Raw genomic sequence first — 18,939 nt, 5'->3', positions numbered from 1 at the left:
TTTCTTCAGATAACTTTTCAAGCAATACTTAGTACTAATTCAAATTTTTACAATTATGGTTACGTCTAAGCATTGCCTAAAAAAAGGACTACACTGAGATGCTCTAATCCAAGAGACAGCACTCCCTTCACATTGTTACTTCAGTAGTAATAATGATAACCTAAGCTATCTTAAAAATTGTAAAGAAGTAATTAGTTATAAAATTATAAAATATAAAATCAAGATGATGATGACAAACTGACAGTGATTAAGAGATAAAAATATAATAAACTCTCTCAGGAAGGATTCAAATTGGTAATTCATTGGGATTTTTAACCATGAGGAATGCTAAGAAACCAAACATAGTCCCAAAGGAGTCACCAAGTTCCTCTGGTGATACTTAAAGGCAAGTCTAGTTGTTATAAGGGAATAAACTAAGTATCTGCCCTACTTCCCACTATTGAAAGAGACTGGAATTACACTGGAAAAATGGGGGATAGGTTGTCTTCTGATGCAAACTCTTAAGGACAGGCACACAGAACATTTTACAGACATGTTGCTTGCTCTCTTCATGAATGATAAAGAGATACACATGATACGATACACACTCATACACAAATGTTTGAGTGCTTACTATGTGCCAGGCTCTTTGTGTATAAAAGGAAAACCAAGCAGACTTAGCTTCTGCCCTCAAGAAGCCAGCATTTAGTGAGGGGACAGCCTCTCTGACATCTGAAGGGTAAGGAAGGGCTTACTATATGCAGGACTGGCTGGGAGAATGTTCCAGATGGAGGGAGTAAAGGTGGAAGGGTCTTTAGGCAAGAAAACAAAGCTTAGTGTGTTTAAAGTATCAAGAAGCCCATGTGAGGAAAGTGAAACAAGACCATATTCAAGGCCTTGTTGGTTATGGTAAAGATTGCGGATTTTCTTAGAAGTGTGACAGGGATCCACTGAAGAGTTTTCAAGCAGAGAAGTAATGTGATCCAGTTTGTTAAAAAACAAAACAAAATGCTTTTGTTGCTGTTATGAGGTAGATTAGAGAAAGAAATGGAGAGTTAAAGTAGGCAAATGAGCGTCTGGAGCTCAGCCCTAGAGATGAGAGGAACATGGGACCAAGAGTTTCGATTAGCTCTCTAACGTGGAACCAAACTGTGAGCTCCCTGTGGAAGCAGCCTGTATTTCTGACTTCCGTGTTGTCCAAGCTGAGAGGTACCAGAGCATATCTGCAGCCGATGGAAGTGCCTGATAGAAAATGCTATAAGATAAAGATGCAGAATAACAGCTGATAAAGGGTTTGCTCATGTAGAGATTCGTTTTGAGGAGAGAGGACACTTCCTCCAGAGTAACAGGAGGAAAAGAGATGAGAACAGGCTCTGGTGCACCAGGCCTACAGGTCTGCTCATCTGTGACTCGTACCTTCTCCATGAAGTCTGAGGCAAGTTCCTTAACTGGAGGTGGGGTGTGCTGGCATGGCAGATGAAAGGGGTGAGGAGGCAGAGTGGGGCAGGGAGAGGGAGGAGCCTACTGGGGACAAAGGACACTGAGATCACGAGTGCCCTTGTCAAGGACGAGAGAGGCCAACCTGACAAGGATGACTGGGAGTAGGATGTAAACATCCATAGTGACTGAGCATCTTGACTTTTTGCCAGAAAAAGCAAATTATTTTTTAATTATAGGTATGTAGGTAAATTTACTATCATAGGTATTACAGTATCAGTAAGTTTTTGAAAAATAATATATTTGCCAGAATCCAAACACAGACAATATTGTGGTACTGCTCTGTAGTAACTGAGGATCGTTAACCTCCCCTCCCTGACATTGGAGTGTGGGTCCCTGAGGGAGGGGACACATGTTTGGGAATCTCTTCAGCCTCGGCAGGAGTTCAGGCCATGCTTGTCTGTGAGCCCGTGGTTATGTGTACACATGCTCTCCTCGCATGCACTGAACGCTTATAGTCCAAAGGAGGTTTTCGAAAAAATGATTTTAGAGTGACCTGAAAAATTTCCTCATACTTCTAGAGAATACAGTTCAAAATTGACTCCAATCCGAAAAGTAATTTCGAATAGAAATAAGAACAATTACAAGAAACAGCAGCTCTAAGTCATCGGAAGAGATAGAGATTTCTTTTAATTAATTAAAAGATCTTGACACTTACTTTATTAATTCTCGCCCTTCAGAACTAATAAAATATTCGACTAGCCACTGACAAGCATCAAAACTTTTGGAAAGTAGTGCTTCAATAGTGGCAATCCATTCTTCAGTATCGACCCTTTAAAAAAGCAAAGACAGACACGTAAGGAGCACGGCCCCAGGGAATAAGCCTGTGGAGTGTCACTGTGGTTTAGCCTGTTCCAGGGAGGTGGGGTACAGGGTAAGCTGAACACCCGATGGCCACTGACTAACATGGGTCCGCGGACCCCACAAGCCAGGGCTCTGCGTTCTTTCCTTTCTCCCGCCTCGCCTCCCCACAAGAATGTGAAGAAGCCCAAGTCTTAGACTTTAACTTTTCTCTTCCCCATTTTCTCCAAACAACTGCAGTCGGGAAAACTGCCTGACTGTGGCATTTTGTGTTGCTTAACTAAGTTACAAGTGTAAAATGCCTACTTTCAGAACAGGTACTACATCAACATTTTTATACTTCACTGTTACAATCATTAATATCCTACCTCATGGAATAAGAACATCTGGGCAGACAAAGAGGTGTCATGACTATACTACCCGGGACTTCCCATAACACCCCCTCCATTCTCTCGTGCCCCAAAATGGTGAATATAACCAAGATGAAAATAGTTTGCAATGCATAGACAGCGTGAGCCAATTTCACAACAGAAGTAATGACATTTCCTTAGTACCATGCCAGACGTTAAAAGAGAAAGGAACATATGTCTTCTTTTCCAGTCAAATAGTAAAGATCAATGTCATTTAATACGACTTTTTACACCTAAAAATGAAGTTGCTATTCTGTTTCTTCTCAAGTGTCTCTTGACTGCAAGGTCTTTCCCCAAGCCCCTCACCTCTGGCGAAGTTACCTGCACTAAGGCTCGCCGAGCTGTCCCTGCCTTCCTCACCCCGAGTCTCTGCCTGCTCTGGGCTCCCGCTCCAGCCAGCGCGCAGCCACTCACCCGTCACCCACTTACTCACGCAGCACCTCTGCACCCGCAACCTACAATGTGTCGGGCACCTTCCAGGTGCTGAAGACAGAAACCGTTCAAAAACCCTCCACCATTTCCTGCTGAACACAGTCCCAACTCCCCTCTGTGGTAATCCGGACCCTCAATGAGTTCATCCAAACCCCACATCTGACCTCACTTTCAATGAGCTCCTTTACATGTGTGAGCAAAACACTAGTCAGTCACGGTTCTTTAGGCAAGTCTTGTTCGTTTCTGATTTTCCCCTTTCACCCAGACTGGTCCCTCCATTTCTGTTTTCACCTTTCAAAATCCTAAGACTGTCACTCTCTTTGACACCTACCCCATACCCATTTGGATATGATTTTGCCCAAATCCTAAAGATGTCTAGCATTTATGCCTTGCTTTTTCCGCTTTATCTATCCTTCCTATGAGATCAGAAATTCCTTCAAGATAAGAACCATGCCTTAATCACCTGAGTCTATCAGATAGGTGCCTTCCCAATGCTCTGAATTCATAAATTCTATTTTAATTGAATTCACTGGTGCCTTTTGCCACAACAGACTATCAAAACGTATCATTTCTCACCTGAGTTTTTTCTTTGTCCGTAGGTAAGTTTGAAAAAGGAACTGAATAGCAAGCTGTAAGCTCACCTTTGCCATGCAAGGATAATATGGATGCTTTAATTTAGTCTGAGAGAGAGGGAGAAAAGAGAGGCTATTTTTCACTGATGTTTATTGATTACTAAATGTTATGAGTTGAATAATGACACATAATTAATACTACTAAGAAAAATCTAGCCAGCTTACTACATAAAGGGTCCCATTTAAATTTTTTAAAAGGGTAAGAAAAGACATCCTCTTCATTTCTTTTATGAAGCCCTCTCAAAATAGAGACTTTAGACCATGGACATGTTATAGGTAACCTGTCAGCAGACTAAGAAACTTTCCCCCTTATTGGCAAATTGTAATCATGGTCCTCAAGAAACAGAAGTACTTGGAAGTCCATCTCGAGTCTGGTAAAGTCTGATGACAAATAGGACGAAATGATGTCCACAAAGCCCAACATTCATTGACCTCATCTTGTGGCTATTCTCAGATTCTTTACAAAACTGAAGAGCACTTGAAAAAGCCAGTATATGGAAACCCGCGCCCATTCACAATCTGCAGGACACATTCTGAGCACTGCCTGTATTTTAACATCACCCCAGAAGTGACACATTTGTGCAAACATTCTGGGCCTCTAATCTAAGGGGGAGGATGAGTCACTGAATGCTTGAGCTGACAGTTAACTAGGCTCCTTTCTTAGTCCTCTACTAAGAAGCCAACTAGTACTTACAGCATTCAATGATGCTAAAGACAAAACAAAACTGAAATAATCACTACTGTACACATCTCTATTCTTCATAAACTTGAGGTTTTCATCTCTCACCATCTACAAAAGAAAATTAGTAATTATTTTTAAGAAACAGGGCAAAATATTCAGTATGTGGAAGACATTTTTGTTGATACATTTGGTAAAAAAGGGTTTTTTAAAATATTAGGTTAGAAGGGTTCACAAGAACCCTTTTCTTGAGCTTTGAAATTTTAAAAAAGGAGAGAGGAAAATCTTCCTTTCAAATATAAGAAGCTGAAATAAGGTAAATTATTCTTTATCAAACTCTTCTGGGAAATTTCAGAAAACCCCCATGTAAAGGACAAGTGAATTCAAACCTGCTATTTTGGGTTGAGGGGCAAACAGAGCTTTCCCAAGTACAACTAACTCAATGTTTTCCTTACATTGGAGAGCTAAATTCTTCCTCTCTAAACAAAACACTCCATACTTTTCTTAAATTCTCTGGTTCTGGTTACTCAGCTTTTGACTACTTAGTGTACAAAGCCTTGACTGGATAGTGGTACAGTGCTGAATTTAAATCCTGGCTCTGTGACACCGGCAGGTCACTTCTCCTTGTCTGAGCTCACTTTTTCCCTCTTAAAAAATGAGTGTAAAACCCGCTACTCCACAAGAATGTTTTAAGAATTAAGAATTGGTTTACAGCATGTAGCAGAGTAGATATTCAATAACTGATGGTCATCACTGTCACAACAGTCTGAACCGTTGAACAGAATGAACCCTGTATTTCAGCCGTGTGTGTCTTTAGTGCTCACGCCCTCCCACAAGTCTATCTGTGACACCCTCCAGTCACACAGCAGGCTGGGATAGTGCCGGCCACCTCGAGCCTGTGGTCACCTCTGACCTGGTATAAGATCCTTGTGGGACAAGGTGGTTAGGACAAGGCACTTGAGATCCAACCAAGTCCACAAGGAGGCCAGCACGAACACATCTGGACCTCTGAGGTGGATTTTGACTTTTATTTGAATTTTCTCCTTTAGAATTTTCTATGTGGTTCTTACCTGGTATATTCGCACAGGCATTTTCTCCACAAACAGTCCTTTCTTCTCGCCTTTTTTAACCAGCTTGGTTAGAATAGAGAGCCGGTCATTGTTAGGCCTGTGGGGCCGGGGAGAGGACTGCGGTGAAATCTCTGGAGAAGATGGCGCGGACCTAAGGATGGAATCAGAAAACAGTCTGGTATAGGGCCGACAGACTTACATAACAAGGCACTAGACTTGGCAATAAACTGCATACTTTCCAGATCCAATATAGGAAAATGCAAATTCATAGACAACAGGACCTTAAAAAAGCCAACAACGCTGGCAGTGCTGGCCAAGTGCGACACTTTGGACATAAAGTGTACCCAATAAGTGCTGAGATTAGAAAAAAATGGCAAATCTAGAATGAAATCATTTAAATACATGTTTCTAAATACCAAGTAACTTCTGGCTAAGGAATCACAAACAGGTGGCAATAAGAAAAGGGGTAGAGGTATTTACTTATTTTCTTTTTAGAATTTCTCTCTAGCTTGTTTAACAAATTACTTTTAAATGCCAAACAGTATACTCAGGATTATAATGACTGCCTGCTGAAATGGTGCAGTGAATTATGTGGAAGAGAAACTCACAGAGAGAGATCCTCAGCTTCCTGCCGGACGACGCTGACCCGGCTTTTCTTTGGTAACACTGGGGAGTTCTGATCAGAGACCCTTTGGTAGAAGAGCATATAGGCATTCCAGTATCTTCGGCGTACATCAGTATATGGGTTTGCTTTACAATAAGACAGGAAGAAATCTTGTAAATAAAAAATGTTTTCTTGTCTTCACAATTTAAAATAAAGGACCTATAAATAAAGCAAGTACTTAAAAATTTAAAAGCAAAATGTAAGTAAAATGTCTTCTTACCAGTAATACTGTTTAGAATCACTTGAAAGGTGATATAGAGGAATAGGAAGAAAGCTGTATGGTAATGGGGTAAAGAAGGTAAACATTCCTAGGCAAGTCTAATTTAACCAAAAGGCAGGTAACTTTTAAAAATAAATTCTGTGACACAGGATGGGATTGTAATTGGCCTCACTTAACCAATTCTGTATAGGACAGCTAAATCTAGGTAAGTTTTGGCAACGATACTATCTTTAACTATTAACTATCTGTAGCCAAAGGTAACTACTTTAGACAAAGGACTACCTTGGTATGGTATCAGAACTCAATATAGTGGATATAATACAGGCAAAATTTTTTAAACATTTTAATTGATATGTTTTTTAAACATTTTAATTAATATGTAGTTGACATATACTATTAGTTTCAGGTGTGTAACATAATGATTTGACAATTAGGTACATTATGAAATGTGGCCCACGGTAAGTGTCATTACCATGTGCAGCCACACAACCTGTAACAGTATTACTGACTACACTTCCTATGCTTACTTTCCATGCTTGTGACTTACTTATTTTCTAACTAGAAGTCTGTTCCTCTTAAGTCCCGTCACCTATTTCCCCTGTTCTCCTCTGACCCAAACACAGAAATTTTTAAATGCTCCTGGAGTACAAAATCAGGTTTCAGAAACGCTAAGGTCTCTATAAAAGGTCTTCCCCTCACCCCCAAGTAGCAAATTCTGGTTGGATTCTCTGAGGTCCTCTTCCTCATAGTCTTTCTTCTGGGGGTGGTGGCTAGAGAGAAAGACTGTCTGCCATACTGCATAAACACAGTTTTAAAAGCCCGGTGTTAGGGATGTCTTCTGTAATTAATTGTGCCTCTATGCAAGTGAAAAGGAAATTTGAGAATTTTAGTGGACGACTACTTCTTCTGACATGATTTTTAAGGTTGAAATTCTGCATTCATTAGTTTCTCTCTGATACTTGTTTCTTCCTCTTAAGTTACTCTATCACCTGTTCTCCAGGGGCTGCTGCAAGGAAATAGTTTCAAAACATTTTATAAGCAGCCTGAGTATTTTCTCTCTGGCTATCAAGGAGTTTATGGATCTATATAGCTAGAACAATGGTATGTAAAAATAAAAGAATTACATTTTATGTTAAGAATACTACTTCCAATCTGTCAGAAAACCGTAAGTTAAAAAAATAAAACTAACAGGAAACATCCATTTGTAAATACTTACTTTGATCATAAACTTTTGGTCTATATTCTCCTCCAAAGCATTCATACTCCAGGGTCTCATCATTTAGGTCGAATTCCTCTATGACTGTGTCATTAAATTTGTACCACTTTCCTTTTCCACACCCTCTGGAGCCCACAGAGGAAACAAATGTTATGAGATTAAAACCCAATATCTTCCTCCCCAGCCTTTATCTCTAGGTATTGTCTACATATACAGAGGATGACTACTATTAGAAAATACTCAAGAAGAAAACTTTAACTTCTAAAACAACTTTTCCAACTCAAGAGATAAACAGTTACAGTACATTTTAAAAATTCAATACGAAATACACCAAAGAGCAATGCAAAAGCTTCTCTACACTACACTCAGAGGCATGGATGGTTAAGAGCAGGGCAGGGGGAGCAAAGGAGGGACAGAGGAGGGCAAGAGGAACAGAGGAGGGACACAGGAATGCAGAGGAAGTGGAGGCAGGACTACTGGAAGGCAGGAGGAGGAAGTGGCGTGAGACCCTCTTACCGCCTGTCCTTAATGAAGGAATAGTAGTGACCAGCGTGTGCCTGTCCACTGTGGACAATGACACCGACAAGTTCGTAGTTTTCAGTGAGGGCAACTTTTTTTCGTGGGGATCCTCCACCTCCCTGGTCCATACTTCGCCCGTTTTCACCAACTTCAGAAGACGAATCCTGGCGAGCCATTCCTGAAACTGTGTAAGGCTCCATGTTTAGCATCCAGGGAAACTATTTAAAAGCAAAAAGACCACATTAGTGTTGATGAGTAACACAGACAGCAGTACCCCATTAAGTCAGATTCAAATAAGAGGGCTGTTTTCCCAATTCTAGCTAGGCCCGCCTCCGCACTCTGGCCAGGACGACTTCTAGAGAGGAGGGCTGTTCCCAGATCTGCCTGGCCAGTGGCAGCAGCTGCTTAAGACAAGGGGCCCTGTACTCCTCTGAATGCTGAGACCACAGCCTTTCACGGTGGAGAGGGAAATTAAACATGCAAAAAGTAAACAACAGAAAGGTGAGGTCATGGTTGTTAAGGTATTTCAGGGGGAATGAAAAGAAGTTACCCTTATCTGTTCATCGTATTTAATGGAGCGTCCACTCTCCCAGTCAAATCCAAATCTCATTAGGTGAATCACCAAGACGCTAGGTAAAGACTTAATGCAGGTCCTTTTCACGGTTATTCTCTAAAGAAAAGCAAAACCCAATTATCTCCATGGAAGAAATAAAACAGCCAAATCATATAAAGGTCAGAGATTTTCATGGGCTTCTCCTGCCCAGGTAAAAACAGGTAACAACACAATTTAATGGGAACAACACTAGAAGCTTAATATTGCCCTCACATAAACCACAAATGAATAACAAATTAATCTTGTTTTCTAAAAAAAGGCAAATGTAATACCTTTTCTTTACACTTTTCACAGTAATATGCATTACTGCCCTCTAGAACTTCTCCTCTAACAAACTGGTCCAAAGAAATTTCCAAGCTCTGACATGAAGTAACTCCAAGATTGAGAGCCATGAAAGTTTCCTCACGCTCATATCTGGTTAGGAAATCACAGGAAAGACATAATCAAACAATGGAATGTAAAGATCTTGAAACAACCACAATACCAGAGACTGTACACAGAACTACATTCATAACCAGTGAAATTAATCCACACTGCCAAATAAAAACGCCAATTTTTGATGATGAGAAATTCCTTAAAAAATCACGATTTTCGGGCGCCTGGGTGGCTAAGTGGGTTGGGCCGCTGCCTTCGGCTCAGGTCATGATCTCAGGGTCCTGGGATCGAGCCCCGCATCAGGCTCTCTGCTCAGCAGGAAGCCTGCTTCCTCCTCTCTCTCTCTGCCTGCCTCTCTGCCTACTTGTGATCTCCCTCTGTGTGTCAAATAAATAAATAAAATCTTAAAAAAAAAAAAAAATCACGATTTTCAGCAAAGAATTTTAGAAGTGGAAACCAGAGAAACTTAATTCAATAAACATTTATAGGTCCACTTAGAGATCTGTAAGTCTCTCAACAATGCAAAATTCACAACATACCAGCAGCATCATTTAAAAAGGATGACGATCACGTGCTGTACTACTATAGCCAACTGGCAATTTCCATGTTTTCACCTCAAAATTGAAGCCTTTTTCTACTGCAAAAATATTTTGTCCGAGTTTAGTATCTGCATCAGGATAACCCAGGGACACATACTTTTTTTTTTTTTTAATTTTATTTATTTATTTGACAGACAGAGAGAGAGAGAGCGTGCGAGCAAGCGCACGCACAAGCAGATAGAGTAGCAGGCAGAGGGAGAGGAGAAGCAGGCTTCCCACTGAGCGAGGAGCCTGACACAGGGCTTGATCCCAGAACCCTGGGATCATGACCTGAGCTGAAAGCAGTTGCTTAACCAACTGAGCCAACACACACTTTCCTGTTTGAGGATTTGTGACTTCCTGTGGAAATCCATGTACTGACAGATGAAATTTACAGTACTTTTAAAGCTCTACCTTAAATACATGAATACAGAAGCTTCTGCTTGCATCATGATTTGCTTAATACTAAGCATGAATCTGAATATTCTAGAAATTGGCTGAACTCAAACATGTCAATAAATTGTCACAATAGGTTAAGAAATAAAAATACTATTAAAAAAGATCATAGTTGAAATTTTTAGATACTGTCACTTTAGTCAAGTAGAACATGGATAAAAATCAATAAAGTACTACCAATTAAGAGGAAAAAAACCCCAAAATGAAGATGATCAGTTTGATATCCGTGGTATCTTCACTAACCTGTGAGGACAGTCTTTACAGATCTTCTGATCAGAATAGATGCCCTGAAAAGTATTCTTAAAAATTTGGTCTCTCCCCATTTTCTGTTGGAATAAAGGGACATAATTTTAGTTGATGCCCCTAGAATTTATAGGTTGCTTACACAGAATTTTACTTACACCTAAGTTAAAGTGCAGATTTTAACTTAACAGCTAAAATACAGGGAGTCACATTGCTAGCTTAAGCTGGATTAAATGGGATGACTGGAAGCCACTGGCCCGACTCTCAGAACAGCCTAACCTGTCAGTGAAGGAAGAGGAGATGGCCAGTCCCTGCTGGTGACAAGAACAGCACTCAATGGCGATTCTGAATCCTTCCCCCACACTGCCCGCAGTGACCACTGGGGTAGGAGTAACTCTCCCTAATCTATTCTTCCTTCTTGTGGATAAAATGCTATATATTCCTAAGTGATCTGAAAAAGGGAACAAGTAACCTGGGTCTCTTGCTTCACTGGGAGGTGCCCTGTAACTAGGAAGCTGGTCACACGTCATGCTAGGTGGGGGCAGGAAGCTCTGGGCTCACACACTCTCACAGACAACTCTAATCTGGCTCTCTGGCAGATTCAGACTGCAGAGCATGGGCCGGTGGGTCCCCAGTGAGGGCAGCACGCCCAAAGCCAGGCTACCTTGGGGCACCCCCAGTGGTCACTCCGGAGTACGGGTTAAGAGCTCCACACCTCATCAAGTGTTGGATGAATGAAGAAAAGAAGTCTAGTCTGTTTTGATGTTCAAACCTCGCCAGAAGAACTGACTCACAGCTGTGGTATTAAAGATGACCAGATTCTGACTGGCTGGTTTCACAGTAATGCCTATCCTGCCACACCGCTCTTGTATTAGAGTCTGAGGGAGTCAGAGAGCAAGTGACATCTTTTTCCTACCTTGAGATATTCGTCCATCTGATCAATAAGACTAGTGAAGAATTCATATGCATCCTGCTGTTCTCTCACATAAAGTTCTTTGTTCCACATCTTGAAAATCTATGCAACAAGAATTAAATACATCGTTAAAGGAAAAGTTAGCAATATCTGAGCACAGCAGAACACAAATGTGAGAGAGCACTTGAGCGCTTCTAAAAACTAAGTTCTCTATTAGAGTAGTAGACTTTCACTGAAGTGTGATAAGCTTGTTTTTGGCTGCTTAGGCTTGCTCTTGGCCCCCGTGTTACTGTCACAAGTTTGTGAGGCCACACAGGGTGGGATCTGAGGCCATGGAACAGAATTTCCGTCTTAGAACTATCCGAACTCCTCCTGTGAAACAGAGTAATGTCTTCATTTAGGGCATTAGTGAAATTGGGATAATCTGAACAAATACTCCCAAAAGCCAAAATAAGAATCATAAGAAATCTTCAAAATCATTAAGATCAGCAGATCCCTAAAATTATAAATGACTCTTTTTAATCTTCTAATCATTTGAAATCAAGCATCAATCTTAAGCAGAATGGTGTAGACCATTCTTCTGTTTCTGTAGGTTCCTGGCAGTGGGATCAGTCTAGAACCAATAAAGACAGAAACAATTACCGCCAGATCCAAGGATCCAGCGTCTTGAAATCTAGAGTTAACTGGCTGACATACCTTCCAGAAGTTCTCAGGTACGTAATACTGCAGCTTGCTTTCCATCAGATGCCCAAAGAGAGACTGCACCTGGTAGAACACGCTGTCGTCTGGATTGTCCGTGTCATCATCCACTGAGAGTAATGACTACACGGAAAGGACAGAAATGAGGAGCGTGAGCCAGAACTAGTTCACTTCTGCACAGGGCCCTGGGCAGATGCACGTGTACCGCCCACGCTGCTGTCACAACACTGTGTACGTCTGGATGCGGCTACAGCTCTGAGTCGGGTTAGCCTTAGTTACTTCTGAGTTGGTGGAATCATGGACAAGTCATTTCTCTGAGGCTCTGTTTGATCATGAAAAACTGGAACTCCCGATACCAGTAACTCTATGAAAGAAAAATGATCTACACAGAATATTCTCAAAACTACTAACTGCTATAGCACCAACTTCTGGTACAGCCTGACTCTTGAACATGGTTTGAACCACACGGGTCCAGGTACACATGGATTTTTTTGGATACAGAACAGTACCATAAATGTATTTTCTCTTTCCTAGCTTACTTTATTGTAAGAATAGAGTATGTAATACACAGAACACACAGAATAGGAGTTAAGTGTCCAGTCAACAGTAGGCTGCCAGTAGTTAAGTTCTAGTGGAGTAAAAAGTTACATGCAAACTTCTGACTGCACTGGGAGAGCGGAATGTTAAGTGCTCCTAACTCCTGCATTGTTCAAGGGTCAACAGAACTATTACAAAGCACGAATGAGAGACCCTAAATTTTTCTAAAATACTAAAAACATGAAGTAAATTTATGGAATAGATTTTGAGAGTAATCTCATTCAAAAATCCCACTTAGTCAAGTCTATCTGCCAAACAGGCAGCACACGCCCTCAGCAAATTTATAAAGACATAACCACCAACATGCTGTCTGCATGTATTTCAGAAGCTATGACAAAATCCCTAGTTATGTCTAGCTTTAGTCAACTTTGTGATCTGTAAATCTGGGACAATTTTCAGGCCGTGTACACATTCTCTTTCATACCATACAGGAAAGAAGAGGGAAGTCACCTCAGGGAGCCCGGGCTGCATATATAGCTGCTGGAAGACTGCGTTCATGTAACACGTGGCGCCGCCATTCCTCAGTCCCACAAAGCCGGAACTGGACCTGCTATCCACGGGTGGAAGGTACTAGGAAAGAGAGGAGGGGAAACGGTAGACAGAGAATGAGTGTATCTGCCACCAGCACATGCGCACCGGGGTTGTCTGAGAGGGAAAAAGAGAAACTCACAGATTCATCCATCCAGTGGGCTAGGAGTCAGGCTAACTCAACCTATGTTCTTGATACACCTCTGCAGATGCGAATACAAATAAAAAACACTACTATCTCAACGTTCCTTTTCCATTCATGAAGTACCTAACATACTGTTTATTTGTCTATCCATCTGGTAGCCATGCATTCCGTCACCTATCATTCAACAAAAACTCACGAAGAGGCTACTATGTGCCAGGCCCTCGGGCGGTATATGTGGTTCCTTATCCTAAGGAGCCCACAGTCTAGCAGAGTACACAGACATCAGTCAAGTAAATATATCTACTTACAAACTGAGGTAATACTCCGCAAAAAAGAAATAGGACTCTATGAAGTATTTACTATGAAGAATCCTGGCCAGTCGGAATGGTCAAGGAAGGCGCATATTCCTTCCCTTCCTACATTCTTCTACAGAATAACTTATAGTAAGCATACAATTAAATAAGTAATTATGCTTGCACTGCACTTAAAGATGCCTTATACCAACTCTGTTACAATGCTTTTCTGGTTAGAAATAATCTAGGAAAGGCATCTTGGATGAAGTTGAACATGGCATTTCTCCAACCTGAAAAGGATACTGAATGGTATGTCAGCAGAATCTTGGTTCTAAGGCCATACCCAGAATCACCTAACCTGCATAGCTCAAGCACCTGCATCCGTGTAATAACCAACCGACAAAAGCCTGTAGATTTTGGACCTCAGGGAATTGCTAAATATGACATACTTTCCGCTAACATTTGACATACATGCAGAGCAGGGTGATTTCTAAAACTAATCAACACTACAATTTATTTGTAGCCCAAAGCACAGATTTTTAAAAAGCCACAAAAAAAGAAAAGTGAGTTCATAATAGTGCTAAAAAATAAGTATTTCTATGAGGCAAATGCTTTTTTCATGCTGCTGATACAATCCCTTATGAGAAAAATAAAATTTCCATTTAAATCTATTAAACAAAGAATGTAAAACTAAAACACACTTATAAAGTAAATGTTTTAACACCAAAACAGTTTCTATTTTCCATGCTCACATTTCATTTTGCAAATGCTATTTTCTCTATCGGTGCCCCTTCCTCTCCCTCCTTCCCCATATGCTGCATAGGACTCAGCTCAGGCTCCCAAAGGAATAAGCCCGACTCTGCGATGTTAGCGGAGAATGTGAAGGCAGCTCTAAAAGCGTCCTCCCACTCCTGGTCTGGTGCTCCAGTGCACCTGCGATGTGCTTCCCTCCTGAAGATCTCAATGAACACTAAACTGCTGCCCGGCTCTAGAGCCTTGTCCTGTACCCTTTCTTTGCTGGAATGACCTTCCCATCTTGCTTCAGGTGGCTTGCGAGACATCAGAGCTCTTTTTTTTTTTTTTTTTGGAAGATTTATTTATTTTTGAAAGAGAGCATGAGCAGGGGAGGGAAAGAGACAGTGGGACAGGTGTGGGGGGTTGTTGCGGGGGAGGAGAGAAACAGACTCCTCGCTGAGCGGGGGAGCCTGAAGGCAGGGCTCGATCTCACGCCCTTGTGATCACAACCTGAGCCAAAATCAAGTTGGGCGCTCAACCAACTGAGCCACCCAGGCTCCCCAGCTCTTAAAGATACCGCCACCTGGTGGTAAAGCGCCTCTCTGTTGGTAGAGCATTTGGGACATGGCCTGTATCTTAAAATTTATCACATTATATTGAAATTATCTGACTATGACTCTGTCTCCTCCATTATACACTGCCTCTCTTGAGGGCTGGAATCCTATCTTCATTTAGGAGCTCCAAAGTCTAACACACCTATTAGTGCCTAGTAAGCCCAGTAACTCTTAGCTGAATGTAAGTGATGCAGACAGTGGCAGGGCCAATGCCTGAGTCAGTATTTCCAGTGCCGGGCACTGTGCCCACCCCCCGCACAGCTACTCCACAAATGGGCTAAAGTGCTACTTCTTTCTGAAAATGACCATCAGCTGACTTGAACGTGTCTCCTCTTTAGTTAAGAAAAAGGGTATTGCTGAGTAATATAGTATGACAATGGTAATAAAGTAACTTTGTAGTTTCTAGTTGATTAGTGTAGGTGAACACGACAGGTATACAAATAATACTTTCTCTGTGATTAGGATAAAGCAAACATAAGCTTTAAAGCTGTATGTTTAACTGATCATTCCAAAAACACGACGTGCGTCAAGGTCTAGAAAACTTACGTCAAACTCCTTAGTAAGAGCAGGGTCGGGCTGATGATGCATAGAAAGCAGTTCTTTTGTGATAATTTGCAGATTTGAAGGTGAGCTATCAGCCAACATCACCAGGACTTCATAGGCTGCCAATCGGCTATTCACTGTACTACACCTGAAAACAGAAGACCCCAGTCAATTCCAACACTGAACAGTCTACTTAGATAGCTCATTAAACTAAATCAACATTTGAAATGAAAGTATTAGAGCTGCAGTTCCTCAAAGAGGGCAATCAGGTCTGATGGCAGAGCTCTAGGAACCCAGGGGGAAGTGTTTACTTAAAGGAAGAGGCCATGAATACAGGAAAGATGATTATGGTTGAGAGCTAAATATCTTCTTGGCCTGATAGAGTAGCAAAATCTCTCACTTAGGACTACAAAATATTTTTATCTAAGGTTTGGATCAGCAAACATGGAGGACAAAGAGTCCAAAAATTCTATCAAAGACAACATGAGAGTAGCAAGAGCGATTTTTGTTATCACCCAGAAATTCAAATATCTAAATGGCAGAAAAAGAAAGCTATACAAATCAGAATAAATGCCCATAAATGCCTATATGTGCCTGAAGACTTAAAAAAAAAAAAAAAACAACAAAAAACTCTTCAAGGACACAAATCTGCTTCATTTTGCTAAGAAAATGGAGGCAGAAATACGTGGTATGCTAAATTAATTTTGTTTAAAAATGAAGATAAAAGATAACTAGCAAGCATCCTGCAGGAAACTAAAGGCTTCTGACGTTGCTCACCTTTAGGAGACATCATTTTGGGGATGGACAGTAACTTCTCAGTGTCACCTATGCCAACCTTGCCTTACCGAGAAGATCACAGGTTAGGAAGGATACACAGAAAAGAGGACATCCAACCTCTGAGAGAAACACGTATGCAGTGCAGTGTAGGAGATGTGTTCATGGGTTGGGGAGTGAGGGTCACAGGGCTGGCTCTTAGATCAGCACTGCGCCGGTACACCCTCAGGATAGTACCCAGGAGCTGGCACTGTCCTTGGCTTTTTTTTTGGATTTCTGGATTGCAAAGGACCAGTGAACACATAGGAGGTACCGTACACACGGGCTAAATGTGAAAAATTTCTTTTGTTAGTGTTAGTAAGCATTACTTGTGAAAATACTTCTGTGTATTGTAACTCTCTCTGGCTTTAGGGTTTAGGTGGGAAAGGGCGGGGAGTCATTGTGATGAATGAATATCACTAAGTACACAGGGGAGGATGAGACAAAATGCCGCCTTTTCTACTCAAGGCACTGTGTATAATTAAAACAACCCAACTCCCTGCTGATGGAGGTGTTGTTTTTAATAAATATAAGGAAAAGGATTCATGAATAAAATTTCAATAAAACCACTGAAGAACCACTGAACTCTACCTGTTAAAAATACTACCTAACCTAAGACTACTCTATAGGTTATCTGAATTAAAAAACCAAAAAAACCCAAAAAAACAACAAACTACTGAAGATTTATTTTCTCCATTCACTGAAAGCTGAAACACTCCTGTATTTCGACTGCTTTCATAAAAGATTCCCATGGAACTAGCACCAGATCTCCCAGAACAAGACTGGAGCAGGGGTGTAGATGGGAGTCACAGCCCAAGAGACAGCCCAAGAGTGCTAATGAAGGTTTATGACCTGAAACAGATTTTGCTAGTAAGAAAACTCTACACAGTGAAATACTCACACATGGTAAGATATAGTTTAAGATTCCATGAAATACTGCTTATTAGACCTTGCCATTTCAATAACCACTAAGATTATATGGGAATGTTTTTCACTGGTTAAATATCAAATCCCCAGTTTCTTCAGGATTATTTAATTAACTGGTTTTCCTAAGAGCAAAGTAAGTTGGATGCTGGGGAAGGACGGACGGCAGCATGAAGCAGCCTCCTCCTAGCTCCAGGAGCACCCAAGTGGGGTCAACGTTACAAAAAGATCTTTCAAATTTCTACCATAAAAGCGAATACAATATGGGATTCTAAAATTACCACAATAAATCACTAGCAGTTGTAATTATCAGGACATGGCGGATACACAGCAAATCACAGTTCATGCACTACAGCACCTACACGTTCCTCTGGGAAGAAACTCTCGAGATTCTGAGCCTATTTACTTTTACTTTGGACATAATCTTTACCACCTCAGTTTCTCTTGGAAATTGTTACTGACCAAGTTAACCACATAATTTATTACTTATTCTTCCAACTGGATGATAAGAATGGTTCCAGCATACATGGCTCAGCACCTATTATGTGCCAGACAGGCTTTATCCTAAGCCCCTTAACATGCATTTCTTTATATAGTGGATAATATCTTATAACTACACACACTCACAAGATGGACGACAAATTCCAAGTTAAGAAAATCTTTTTTGGACTAAAGTTTCGAATTAGAATTTTTACCAAAACTGAACACAACGTGCATTTTCCATACTTTGGATGAAAGTCCTGTTGACTGATGGCGGCACTGCCAGCTGGAGAATGACTATTTAAAATAATTCTAGAAGCTCGGAAAAGGAAGTCATCTAACAATGGTTTAATGAGTGATGAACCTGGAATAGAGCATAATATTCATGTTGATGAGGAACACATTTTAATTCAAAGATCCTGTTTTTGTATTTTCATATCAGAGCAGCAAAGGCACCCAAGGCCACCCAATGGCAGGGCATTCAATTTTATTTGATGCTTATTTTGTGAGCACTTACATAATACATGGCAAAGCTCTGTGGGGCGGAGGGGTAGGAAGGGGCTGGAGGGCCGTGGCCAGGGAACAAGGATAGAGAAGCGAGGGTACCTTCCTCTAGGAGCTGACTGTGGAGTGAAAGAAGCCATGCTTTCACTTTAGAAACACAAATGCAAAGAACACCACAAGGCAGAATGGTTCGAGTGAATAATTAATTCTTACTCTGGGTGCGTGGAGTGGGGCACGGAAGGGTTTCCGAAACTTTTAAAAATCTTGCCTTCTTTGGGTAAATGATGTGCCCTTCTCACCCTGGTTTAGAATCACTCTTTTCTATGTATCCCCAGTAGCCAAGAAGATTTTTATAGAGCTTAGTTTGTGTGATAAAAGTAGTAATTAATGTTTTGACTTACTTTCTGAATATAATTTATAATAATGAATATGCCCTTATAAATTATATGTGCACCCCAGGACACTCATATGTACTCCACTATGCAAGGGGTGGTGGTTGGGGCTGCCTCCCAGATGAGAATTACCCTTAAAATAAGCGAGACAACAGATAATATTTTATAAAACACAAAATAGCAAAAAGAGAAAACCCTACTTTGAATTAATTTTTACTTGATATTAAGAAGTTACGTGATCCATTTTGAATACTATAACATTCTCTACATAGTTTAACGACGCAGGTAAAACAAACCTTAAGTTTGTTAGCCACTAAGATCCCAGACAATCTCGTTTTACCTGAAGGGCCAGTCTTCTATGGAGCTCGGAGCACC

General features: G+C 41.0%; 1 protein-coding gene across 5 annotated transcripts in view; it reads right to left on the bottom strand.

Annotated features, from left to right (window-relative positions):
• Window positions 1-18,939, bottom strand: part of USP24 (ubiquitin specific peptidase 24) — a 140,253-nt gene that overhangs the window by 23,876 nt on the left and 97,438 nt on the right. For 3 of the 5 annotated variants that reach the window (XM_045996874.1, XM_045996749.1, XM_045996804.1), the window contains exons 41-55: window positions 17,915-18,032; window positions 15,455-15,599; window positions 13,044-13,163; window positions 11,994-12,119; window positions 11,301-11,399; window positions 10,385-10,467; window positions 9,005-9,146; window positions 8,670-8,789; window positions 8,117-8,337; window positions 7,601-7,725; window positions 6,109-6,250; window positions 5,501-5,651; window positions 4,446-4,541; window positions 3,696-3,799; window positions 2,135-2,248 (exon numbers count right to left, since the gene is read on the bottom strand). In XM_045996874.1, the coding sequence (XP_045852830.1) occupies window positions 2,135-2,248; window positions 3,696-3,799; window positions 4,446-4,541; window positions 5,501-5,651; window positions 6,109-6,250; window positions 7,601-7,725; window positions 8,117-8,337; window positions 8,670-8,789; window positions 9,005-9,146; window positions 10,385-10,467; window positions 11,301-11,399; window positions 11,994-12,119; window positions 13,044-13,163; window positions 15,455-15,599; window positions 17,915-18,032 (1,906 nt within the window). The remainder of the gene's footprint in view (window positions 1-2,134; window positions 2,249-3,695; window positions 3,800-4,445; window positions 4,542-5,500; window positions 5,652-6,108; window positions 6,251-7,600; window positions 7,726-8,116; window positions 8,338-8,669; window positions 8,790-9,004; window positions 9,147-10,384; window positions 10,468-11,300; window positions 11,400-11,993; window positions 12,120-13,043; window positions 13,164-15,454; window positions 15,600-17,914; window positions 18,033-18,939) is intronic. The other 2 variants (XM_045996833.1, XR_006817163.1) reach the window with 2 other exon arrangements.

This window comes from Meles meles, chromosome 1, assembly GCF_922984935.1.
Source record: "Meles meles chromosome 1, mMelMel3.1 paternal haplotype, whole genome shotgun sequence".
Classification (NCBI taxonomy): Eukaryota; Metazoa; Chordata; class Mammalia; order Carnivora; family Mustelidae; genus Meles; species Meles meles.
The sequence above is the reverse complement of the archived record's forward strand: the minus strand, read 5'-3'. Positions and strand labels throughout refer to the sequence as shown.